Source organism: Microtus oregoni, unplaced genomic scaffold (assembly GCF_018167655.1).
Source record: "Microtus oregoni isolate MIOR12 unplaced genomic scaffold, Mior012 000015F_ref0000493, whole genome shotgun sequence".
NCBI classification, from domain to species: Eukaryota; Metazoa; Chordata; class Mammalia; order Rodentia; family Cricetidae; genus Microtus; species Microtus oregoni.
Genome location: NW_024543074.1, coordinates 36,972,710 through 36,984,758, shown reverse-complemented (window position 1 = coordinate 36,984,758; position 12,049 = coordinate 36,972,710). Strand labels below are relative to the sequence as shown.

The 12,049-nt window shown below is 47.9% G+C and overlaps 1 protein-coding gene across 1 annotated transcript in view; it reads right to left on the bottom strand.

Annotated features, from left to right (window-relative positions):
- LOC121457170 (multidrug and toxin extrusion protein 2) overlaps positions 1–12,049 on the bottom strand; it is a 35,020-nt gene that overhangs the window by 20,205 nt on the left and 2,766 nt on the right. The window contains exons 3-7 of the mRNA XM_041665912.1: positions 7,728–7,796; positions 6,092–6,240; positions 5,476–5,518; positions 1,463–1,507; positions 321–418 (exon numbers count right to left, since the gene is read on the bottom strand). Coding sequence (XP_041521846.1) covers positions 321–418; positions 1,463–1,507; positions 5,476–5,518; positions 6,092–6,240; positions 7,728–7,796 — 404 coding nt within the window. The remainder of the gene's footprint in view (positions 1–320; positions 419–1,462; positions 1,508–5,475; positions 5,519–6,091; positions 6,241–7,727; positions 7,797–12,049) is intronic.

The window sequence follows — 12,049 nt, the reverse complement described above, 5'->3', positions numbered from 1 at the left end:
CCCTGAGAGAAGCCCTTCTGGCCTCTGCCTGTCGCCCACCTCAGCCTCCAGGTGGCAGCAGCTTGCTGGTTGGACAAATACCTCTCCAACCACAGAAGCCTCCAGATCCTGTCCAAGGCTCCCTGCTATTCCAGCAACACGAGCTAGCTGCTGCCCTGTGGGCCCATGGGTCAGTTCTCACCAGCCTGCCTGCCATGCAGAACACCGGAACCCAGAGTGCTAGGTGCCTGCTTACCTGTCCACATTCCCCCGCTTCACTGGCCTATCCCCAGCCCTAGGACACGCTGCAGTCTTTGTTGAATGAATGGGTTTCCACTCACACCACTCCGAGGTCCAAGGCGAACAGCAAGAAGGCGTTCATTCCCACGTTGATAACATTTGCTGCGACCCCAACGATAACTTGGGGCATAATGATGCCCTAAAATTCTCAAACAAATAGGAAAACATTACTATTTTCAAAAGCGAGTTGGCTAGGCTGTCAAGCGAACTCTTAGTTAAAAGGTGGCAGTGAAGTCATACAAGGCTAGTAGAAAAGCCAGGAATGGCAACAGTCAAATGAGTCCCCTCCCTTGATGAAGCCTGCGGTCGCTGTTTGCAAAAACCCGTCCAGTTTCATCACAGCAACAAGGAAAGGGGTGTGGTTTCCGGAAGAACACACAGGCTTTGGGGGGTTGGGGCCCAGACCTGTGCTCAAGGATCTCACATGCACAGCCCCCCAGAAATACTTGCTTCAGAGCAAGTGTGGGGGAAATGTCCGTCCCTCCGGCTACTCTGTATGAAGACCAGGCTGGCCTCGAACTCATGGAGCACACCTAATGTTGGAATTAAAGACGTGCAACCACCATGCCTGACAACGCACATTCCTATTGTTTATGCTGTCTATGCTTCTGTCCTCAAATAAACCCTTTCTTCACGGCAATCAAACAGAATTGATGGCTGTCAAAGCAGAGCAACGTCCTCTGGCTTAGGGACGAGGCCTTTATAGTTGAAGGCTAGCAAGCTGTCTGGAGGTAACAAGGGACAGGCCACTAACTAAAGAGAGAACCAGTTTCTGCCCACCCACTTCTGGCTCTCTCCTCCTTCTGTTTCCCTTCTGCCCTGGGTGCAGCACACAGTGTCCTACCCACACTTCCAAGCGTCGCTGTAGAAACCCTAGACCCTCTCATTCAGTATCAGGTCCCCAGGTCAGATGCAAAGCCAGCAGTCAGCTACAAGAGTAGGGAAGGGTTAGGAGTGAAGCCCGCAGAGGGACCAAGGAAAAACTAAGAGGAATCTAAACAGATGAGTCCACACGGCGGCCATCTTCTCAGTACGAGAAACCCCAGGGGCTCATGTTGCCCAAGTACGTGAATGTGTCAGAGATGAATAAAGAGAAACGGGTGCAAATTACTGCAGAAAATCCCTTTAGAACATCGACTCCACATTTCCCACAGTAGTGTGCAGTAAAAATACAAAAGAATACCTGACTCTGTAAATACCGTGTCTGCAACTGGAATAGGAACGCAGCCTAGAAGATGAAACAGAAAACAGGAGAGCTTACTTTGCTTCTGGTTTTGCTGTTGTTTGGATATTTCTGTGGATCAAACCCAGGACTTTGCAGTCGGCAAAATGTCTGCCACAAGGCTATGCCCCAGCTCAGTTTCTTTTGAATGTTTTACACAACAATGGATTTCATTACAATATTTTCACACATGTCAAGTTATGAATTTTTTTATTAAAGTTTTGGCCTGTATGCTGTCCAAAAAGAGAATGGGCTTCACTTGCCATTCCCTATACATATCAATGCACTTCGTTCTTATTCCATCATCTGTCACTATCCTCCCAGCCCTGCTCCCCTTCCTCCCACAACTTTATCTTCTGTTTTGATGGTATGCATTCCACCTCCCTGTCTTGCTCTCCTCCCCTCCTCCCTCTCATGGTGCCCTTTCTACCTCTGTGTCACACACACACACACACACACACACACACACACACACGTATATATACACACACAGACACAACTGTAAATCTACTTCCTGCAAAAGAGAGAAAAGATGCGATATTTATTTCTCTGAGTCTGATGGCTACTTCACTTAATAAATGGTCTCCAGTTCTACTCATTTTCATTTCCTTTTTATATTTATCTGTCTTATTTGTGTGTGTGTGTGTGTGTGTGTGTGTGTGTGTGTGTGCGTGTGTGTGTGTGCAGGCTAGTGCCAGAGCACACAGGTAGAGATCCGAGAACACTTGGCAGGAGCTGGTTCTCCTCCACCCTGTGGGTCTCTGGGGATTGCACTCAGATCAGGATTAGCAGAAGGCATTCATCTCCTCTATCCTATAATTTCATTTTTCTTCATAGCTAAATGAAATTTCACTGTGTACATGTATACCCTTTTAATCCACTCATCTGCTGATGGAAATTCAGGCTAGTTTCATATCTTGGCAGAAATGAAATAAAGATATACAAGCATGCCTGTTGCATGCTGGTGTCCTTCAGTTATACAGCCACAGTGGTACAGTGGGATCTTGGAGTAAATACAGTTTTAGCTTTGGAGGAGCTTCCCTATTGATCTCCATGGCAACCAGGCCGATTTATGCTCCCACATCCTCACCAGCATTTGTTGTCATTGTTTTCTTGATGAGATCTAATCTCGCTGGACTCACACGAAATGCCAAGGCAGTTTCAATTTGTATTTCTCTGATAGCTAAAGATATTGACTACTTTTATTTCTTCCTTTATTTAGTCCATTAGTCCATTTTGATGGGGAGATATTTGAATGTTGGTGTTCTTTGTATATTCTAAACATTAATCTCACGTGGGATGTGCGATTGGCAAGAACTTGCTCCCCGTCTGTGCGCTGCCTCTGATGACATTTCTGCTGCTGTTTGGAGGCTTTTTAATTCCATGTTGTCCCAATTGTTAAGCCTTGGGATTCTTTCCTTTGCTGTTGTCTGCCTTTTTAGAGAGCCCTTGCCTGTGCTGGCTCGCAGTGTCTTCCTCGTGCACTCGGTTCCTGAACTGATCTCAGTGCTGGGTGAGAGATATGGATCTATTTGATTCCTCTACATGTGGACAGTTGCCTTTCTCAGACCACTCACCAGAGAGGCCACCCTTCCTCCAGTGTGGGTTCTGACACCCTTGTCAAGGATCGAAAGGCTTTGTACGGGATTATTTCTGGGTCTTCTATGCCATTGTTGTCTACTCTGTTTTTTTGGGGGTGGGCAGTGGGTTAAGATCTATTTATTTATTATGTGTACAGTGTTCTGCCTGTGTGTCTTCCTGCAGGCCAGAAGAAGGCACCAGACCTCATTACAGATGGTTGTGAGCCACCATCTTGTGAGCTGGGAATTGAACTCAGGACCTCTGAAAGAGCAACCAGTGCTCTTAACCGCTGAGCCATCTCTCCAGCCCTACTCTGATTTTTAGAATATTCTTTTTCTGATTCTTGGACATCAAAATCCAGAAAACCAGATTTACCCTAAACAAATACCGGAATGAGTGACTGAAAGATTCACTTCTGAAGAGCATAGAGGAGTGGATTCTATTGGCTGAAGCAAATGCCCCAGCCTTGACTGCCTGAAGAGGGGGTGAGGCAGAAGCAATGGCCTGAATCCTCCCAGCTGCAGCTGTGAATCCAGGCTGGGCCCCCAGAAGACGGGAAGCTCAGTCCCAGAGCCCTAGTTAGGGCTTGGGTGTGAGCATGATCCTCAGGGATACCATCCATGTACAGGGATCTGAGCGCCAGGCTCCCCAGGACCCACATGGGGGATGAAGATAACTGATTGTCCACACATGTGCCATGCCATGAGGAGCCCCGGCTGGCTCAGGGCTACTTGGGTGTTGGGGAGCCGTAAAGCAGCTCAGGGTATGGTTTCGCACGCCTTCCAATCCCTCTTATTTGTCACAGTGCTGTTGCTGAGTCCTTATGCCATGGGTTCTCTTTTTAAAAACTGTCTTCTGTGCAGCTCAGGCTGGCTCAAAATGTTCTATCCTTCCACCTCAGCCTTCTGAATGCAGGTTGCAGACAGTGCCACCCTGTCTAGGAATTCCATGGCTACTTTTTTGATGGCATCAGCAGAACACTTCACTCCCTCTCCAAAGGAATGCAGTTAGGAAACAGCTCAATGCCTGCTTGCTACATGGTACAAACACTAGGTCCTGTCCCTTGAAGAATGAGTTTGTTTCTCGGAACTGGCACCTCCTGACCACAGAGGCTGAGACCCTACAAGAGGAAGAAGGCACCTGGCGGGGTTTCTGAGTCTTGGAGGACAATAGGCATTTAGATTCTTGCTAAGCTTACTTTTTTTGCTTCAAGAGAAATGCTGTAATGACACTGAATACAGCTTTCATCCTGGAATCATTAATTCTGCTTTCAGTACTGCTTGTTGTTAAACTACAATGCAATTACAAAGTATATAAGGTGTGGCCTATTTTCAGTAAATGGGCAGCCGTCCTGATTCACCCTCAGATCATGTCAGTCTCCTTCCCTCACCAACTCCACACCCTTTCTTTGGGACTTGAACCCCACTGGAACAAAATTTTTAAAATGTAATTAAAGACAATGTAAGACGAAAGGGTTTTGTTTGTTGGTTGGATGGTTGGTTGGTTTTTTGAGACAGGGTTTCTTTGTGTCATCCTGGCTATCCTGGAACTTGCTCTATAGACCAGGCTGGCCTTGAATTCACAGAGATTCTCCCATCTCTGCCTCCTAAGTGCTGGGATTATAGGTGTGCGCCACCACTGCCCAGCTGAAAGGGTTCGTTTTGGCTCACGGTTCAAGGACACAGTCCACTACAGCAGGAAGTCCTTGGTGACAGGAGCTTGAGGCTGCTGGTCATGTCACATCCACAGTCAAGGCGCACGGAGAGATGAATGCTTATTCTCAACTGGCTTTCTCCTTTTGTGCAGTCCGAGAACCCAGCCAAGGAATGATGCCACCCATAGTGAACAGGCCTGGTGCTGCCCATAGAGAGGATGGGCCTTTCAAATCAACCTCATAAAAATGATCCCCCAAAGGTATTCCTGAGGCTGGTCTCCGAAGCAATTCTAGATCACATCAAGTTGACCATTGAGATTAGCCATCACACTTTATGGAAGTGTAGTTTTGGTGGCCTTAAATGGACAAATAGAGAAAATGAGGCCCACATAAGACAATGGAATACTATTCTGCCAATAAGGTTGATATCATGTCATGTCATCTTTAGGAAAATTATCGGAACTTATGCTCCTCGTTTGGGTGAAAAGCCAGACTCTGAAGGACAGTTATTACATACTTTCTCTCATATGTGACTTGAGACAGGGGGTTAGAACAGGGGAAGCTGAAAAGGATCACGGGAACCAGGACAAGGTAGAAGGGAAAAGGAAAATGGATATGTATGTCATAATGGACATGTATGAAAATGTCCCTGTGGCACTCATCACTTAATTAATATTATTGTTATTAGTATTTCTATGATTACACACTAATAAAGAAGCACGGCAGCTGTGAAACTTACAGGAAGAGCAGGGATGAAAATCATCACGTAAACCTGGGCTAGCCTGGAACAAGAAGACAGTTTTCAGGCAACAGTGAAGTGGTTTCTGGTCACTCTACCTTCGGGTCCAGCTGGGGGTATCTTCTAAAAATTAAAACTAAACACTTGTTGGGGAGACACCAGGTCAAAGCAGGGTCCAAAGGCTGCAGAGTGGGTCATGAAGTTGGGGGAGGGGCGGCAGAGACTTTTCAGTGGGGAGAAGGTTGAGCGGGGGATGTCCTAGCAGGAAAACTTGTTACAAGTTGAGCATAATATGATGCCGAAATCTTTAGAAAGAACCAAGCCCAGGACAGCAACCCCACTAGACCGTTACATTTTATAATAATAAAAAAAAAAAAAAAAAAAAAAAAAAAACAACCCTAAGCACAACAGTGAAGACAGCTGTGTGTTGAACTTCTTATGGGAGAAAACTGTGTGGACATGAATGGGACCCCCCAGTGCATCAGTGTGAGCTGCCTTGGCCTTGTGTGTTACTCTGTGGTCAGCACAGCTTCTGGTTCCAAGTGCCCACAACCAGCGAATGAGCTGAGAATGTTGGGTGCTTCCTGCTGACCGGGGATTCTGAGTCAGTGCTCACCTGGCGACTTCTGGGTCCTGCCTCAGGAGCAGGAGCAGGTGCTCCGTGTTGAGGAAGATGGCCCAGCAGGGGAAGCAGCAGAGCAACAAGATGAGGATGCCTCTTTGGAGTATGACCCCCACGCGCCTCAGGTTCCTGCCTCCAAAGGACTTGGAAAAACAATGTTTCAGCTAACGTGGGAAGGACTTGGAAAAACAATGTTTCAGCGAACTGGGGACGGTGGCCTCCCACTTCCAGCAGGTCCAGCAGCTCTGACAGCCATGTTCCGGGCAGCACCGCCCAAGGGACCGGGCAGGAGGAAGGTGATGGGGGAGATGCAAGGGACAGCTGCCAGGTCCCAGACAGCCAACCACCACTGTGGCTTTGTATGTGCCCTGGGACAACTGTCCCCTGCTCTGGGAACTAGAGCTGTTCACAAGGAGCATGGAGGAGCAGAATGAAGCTTTGAGAAGGAGACAGGCACAGAACAGGGGTGCAGAGAAAGTAATACACCCACTGCACTGAGGTCACCCAAAAGTTAAGGGTGGCTTTGTGTTCACTTGACGATTTTATTGAAGAAGCCCTAAGGAGACCCAGCAAAGGCTAAGCCCAGTGGGAGGAGCAGTGACCGAAAGGGCAGTGTTGGGGATGGAGCCCAGTGCTGGGGTGAGGACCTGGAGTGCAAAGGCGCTCCCCTTTTGTTTTCTTTTTTGGTTTTTCGAGACAAGGTTTCTCTGTAGTTTTGAAGCCTGTCCTGGAACTAGCTCTTGTAGACCAGGCTGGCCTTGAACTCACAGAGATCCACCTGCCTCTGTCTCCCGACTGTTGGTATTAAAGACGTGTGCCACCAGGTCTTCTAAGAAGCTTACAGTGGAACTCAGAGTGAGGGACAAGGAAAACATGACCCCTGTGAAGATTTGGGGGAGCAGAACTATCTGCCAAACACAATGGGAACCACTGACCTGCCCCAGGACCAGACCAAACCCAACCAAAAAGTGGAGTCCCTTTGCTAAATGACGTGAAAACTGAAACTTTAAGGAGGCCAAAGGATACCAAACAGTTTTTCCCCAAAACAGAGGTCCCAGCCTTGTAAGTCAGGCTAGTAAGTTTCTCTGCTTTAAACTGTTGGGGGAAAAAAAATCACCTGAGCTGGGCAGTGGTGGCACATGCCTTTAATCCCAGTACTCGGGAGGCAGTGGCAAGTGGATCTCTATGAGTTCGAGGCCAGCCTGGCCTACAAGAGGAAATTCCAGGACAGCCAGGGCTGTCACACAGAGAAATCCAGTCTCAAACAAGCAAACAAACAAACAAAAACCCAACAATAACAAAAAACAAATAAAAAAAAAACCACCTGAAGGAACCTGGTGCCACCCAGGTCCTGTTCCTGTCTGCTTAGCTTCTCACTGTCTCCCCTTGTCCCCACTTCTCACTGTGCTCCCCTTGTCCCCACCTTGCAAAGCCCACTCACTGCTCTGCCATCAGCCTGAGCTGCAGCCTTCTTGTCCCCTAGCACAAATCACAAACAAGGCAAACTCCTGAGAGTCACAGCTGAGTTAGCTGTTGGTCACATGATTTAGTAAATCTAACTGTACAGTCCATACATAAAGGGCTGCCAAATCCCAGTGTGCGGTTCCCTAGGCAGCAACGAGGTTCTCACCTGGGACATCAGTGTGTCACAAGCTGAGGCCAAGCCAGTTCCGACTGAAATCCCGGTGACATTCACAACCTGCAGGGAAAGAAGCAACCGAGTGCGGCAGGCAGCGGCTGCAGAGAGCCAAGGGCCCCAGCAGCTCCTTTTGGTTTTATGAGCCACGGTCTCCTTATTTAGCCCTGGCTGTCCTGGAACTCTCTGTGTAGATCAGGCTGCCCTTGAGCCCAGAGAGCTCCACCTGCCTCTGTCTCCTCAGTGTTGGAATTAAAGGCATACGCCACCTACCTTGTGTAGCCTTTTTTCACTTAGTTGGTTTTTGTTTTTGCTTTTTTGTTGTTGCTGTTGTCCCCCATACCCCACCACCCTTAGGGTCTTGCTATGTAACTCCCGCTGTCCTGGAGTTCACTACATAGATCATGTTGATCTGGAACTCACAGGGATCCGCCTGCTGCTGCCTCCCAAGTGCTGGGATTAAAGGCCGGAGCCACTGCACCCAGTTCAGCCGCTCATTTCCAAAGAGCAGGCACGCCCACGTGAATGCCCAGGCTCCTGGGGTTCAGACGGCCACACAGATCCTTGAGGCTTATCAAACAAAAATGCCTCTTCTAGCCAAGGGCCACAGCCACCCTAGGCCAACCAGGGGAGCTTAAAGACTATTTTTGCTGTCTTTTTGAGACAGGGGTTCTCTATGTAGCCCTGGCTGGCTTGAACTTGCTCTGTAGACCAGGCTAGCCTCAGACTCACAGAGATCCTCCTGCCTCTTACAAACAAGTGTTGGGATTAAAGGTGAGTATCTCTGTACCCAGCAAGCCTAAATTTTCTTAATTTAGCATGTAAGAGCTTCTGTCTTAGGAAAGTAAAGCCAGGCACCGTGGCATGTCCTGTGGTCCCCACACCTTGAAGTATGGAGGCAGAAAAATCACTGGAGCCCAAGGAGCTCAAGACCAGTCTCAGTACCAGAGCCAAGCCCACCTTAAAAAACTAAAAAATAAACAGAAAGATTTTCTATTGTCTAAGGCCATGTACCTCATCTGCCAGAGGATATGCATGCAAAAGTAACAGGGTTAGGGTGTTGAATGCATGCACACACACACACACACACACACACACACACACACACACACACACAGAGAGAGAGAGAGAGAGAGAGAGAGAGAGAGAGAGAGAGAGAAAAGAAAAATATCTATTTAAAAGTCCAGACTTGGCAGAGAGCTCAGTGGTAGCAATGCTTGCTATGTGAGCATGAGAACCTGGGTCTGGATCCCTGGAACCCCTGTAAAAGCTGCATGCCTGTGCAGCTCCAGGACTTGGTGTGTGAGGCAGGGGGTACTATGGAGACAAGCAGACCCTGGAGCTCACTGACCCTCCAGCCTGGCTGAAATACTGCTCCGGTCTTGGAAATACTGCTCTGCCTCAAAAGAGCAAGGGAGAGGGAGCGAGCAGGACACCCACCTTCTCCTCGGGACTCCGAATGCACATGCAGGGGGCTGCGCCTGCAAACACGTGCGCACACACAGAACACCAAGTGTTTATTGAACATATACTGCAAGCCAGGCATTGTCCTAAGTCACATGTACATAGCGTTAGGTTTCCCATTTCAGGTGTAGCCTGGGTGACAGAAAACTTACTATATATTTACTATATAGTAAACTAGGTGCCTTGGTGTGACCCGAAGCTGGGAAGTCTGACTGCAGACCTAAGGCTTCAGTAGTCTGGTAAGGATTGGGTTTATGCCGCCCTCTCAAGCAGAACTCATCCTCTCCCCACTACCCAGAGATTAGCCCTTAGGTTGGGGGGTGGGGCTGAAAGTGCTGTTGTTCAGGCCAGCAGAGAAGAGAGGGAAAGTGCAGTGCACTTCTTCATCCTGGGTCTCACATGTAGCAGCCCATGTCAACTTCAGGTAAATTAACAGCTTTGCTTACCAAGACCCAGTGTTTTGGCTAATGAAATGTGGTCCTCAGTGGTGTAGGTGCTGAAAGTCTGGTCCTTTGTATGGTGTAGTTGGGAGGTAGTGGGACCTTCAAGAAATGACATTTAATGGAGGGTGATTAAGTCACTGGGATGCCAGCCTCAGACGGGGCTAACACAGTTCTCACAGGGGGCAGAAGATGTAGCTCAGTAGGTAGAGTTGATGTGGGATTCTCTTCTGCATTCTGTGAATATCACTGGTTAATAAAGAAACTGCTTTGGGCCTATAGCAGAGCTATAAAGGAACAGAGCTAGGTGGGGAAAACTAAACTGAATGCTAGGAGAAAGGAGGTAAAGTCAGAGAGAAGCCATGGAGTAGCATCAGAGACAGACGTGCTAAAACTTTGCTGGTAGGTCACAACCTCATGATGATACACAGATTAATAAAAATGGGTTAAATTAAGATGTAAGAGTTAGCCAATGAGAAGCTGGAGCTAATGGGCCAAGCAGATATTTAAATAATACAGTTTCTGTGTGATTATTTTGGGGCTAAGCAGCTGGGAACTAACTAACGGCCTCCTTACGACATAGAGTATTATCCTAGAATGTGAAAATCCAGCACTTCATGAGCTGGGCATGCTGGCATGTGCCTGTAACCCCCGCCCTGGAGAGGTGGAGGCAGGAGGAGCAGAGGCTCGAGGCTACCCTTTAGTACGTAGCAAGTTTGAGATCAGGCTGAGCTTCAATGAGACCATCTCAGAAATAAATAAATAAATAAATAAATAAAGTTCTCCTGGTACCTAATTTGCTCCTGGGAAAATGAATTGTAAGGAGAGCCAGCCAGGTACCAGAATCGCTCTTGCTTCCTGTTGTGTGACTGCTTGCTCCTCTCATGAGCCATGACACCATCTGCATGTGATGAGGGAGTGAAGAGGCCCCCACCAGAGCTCAGCAGAAGCTGGTGCCGTGCTTCTAAGTGTCCTGAAGTGTGAGCTAAAGAAACCTTTTCTCTATACAGGCCCGATACTTTGAAATTGTAGTAATGGACCAAGACAGCTGGAATCTACACTCCTTAGCCCCAAGAGGTCAATAGCAGGCCACATGTGGAATGTCCTAAAACTATCCTACCAGACATAAAACTCAGGGGCTCAGGGCACAACGAGGACCCAGATGCAAGGTACACACTACTACGAACCAATCAAGGAAAAGCAAAGGGGAGGTAATTCACTTTATAAATATTTTGTTTCTCTAAAGACACGAGAGGGTCTTTGTTCTTTTGTGTTTGGTTGTGTTGTTGCTGCTGCTGGTGTTGCTGCTGTTATTGTTGTACACTAACTGCCGTTGCTGGCTGAGTTACCCTCTTTAGCTCACGTTTGTTCAAGTTTCTTCCAGACTGAGCTAAGTTAGAGCTCTCTCTTACCATGGATAACATTAATAAAAGATGAGACAAAAATTACTAGGCCTGTAATTCTGACTGAGGTAAAAAATATTGAGAGTTCAAGGCCAACCTGGGTTACTGAGCAAGAGCCTGTCTCAAAAACAAAATGTATAAAAGTTAACATATCTAATCGTGGTGCCATCGAGTTCCCCATCTTCCCAACAGTTAGTTACAAGTTGGCATCCATTAAAAGTAACACATCTCCTTGACCCATTTACGGAGGGCTGGCAGTGGCTCTCCCTCTTCGGGGCCTTATCTGCAGAAAGCCTGCCTGCGGAACACACCAGCCTCCCCACGGCCGCCACCAAGCCTCCCATCTCACTGGGGGCTGCGCTTATTCCTGTTGTTTTTACCCCCAAAACTCTAGAGATTTCAACAGGGAAAGGAAATTGCCAAAAACAACAGCAACACACACACACTATTTTAGTTTGCTTTCCCCCAAAAGATACATCTTAAAATAATTTTAATGAAACAAGGAAAATAACAAACAGCCTCATGATGCGATGCAGACACAAAACTTCAAGGCTTGGAAGCCTCCCCAAAGCAGGGGATGGAAATGTCCAGCCAGATGAGGCTGGGGGGCAGGAAGAGACAAGAAGGGGAAGCCTGGTGAGCGCAGGCAGGATAGCAGAGCTGCAGGACTCCAAAACATTTGGTTGAGCCAGACCTGTGGCAGGATTCAAGCTTCACAAAAATGAGGCACCTGTTCCTTGGAGAGAAGAATGCAAGGCTCTAGTGACCATAGCCAAGACCTCAGTCTTCCTGGGGACACCAGAAAGGCTCTCAGGACACCCTCCAGGCCTCAGGAGGCAGAAAGACTGAGGCAGAAAGAGAGTAATATGGAATGCAGAAGAAATGGGGGTGGGGTGGCTCTAAGAAACAGGCAGCTGATGGATGGAGAGGAAGGACGGTGAGGGGCGTGAGGGTGCAGGTGTAAGGCTCAGGGTTTAATCCTTTTCACTATGAAGACAGAACAGAAAAC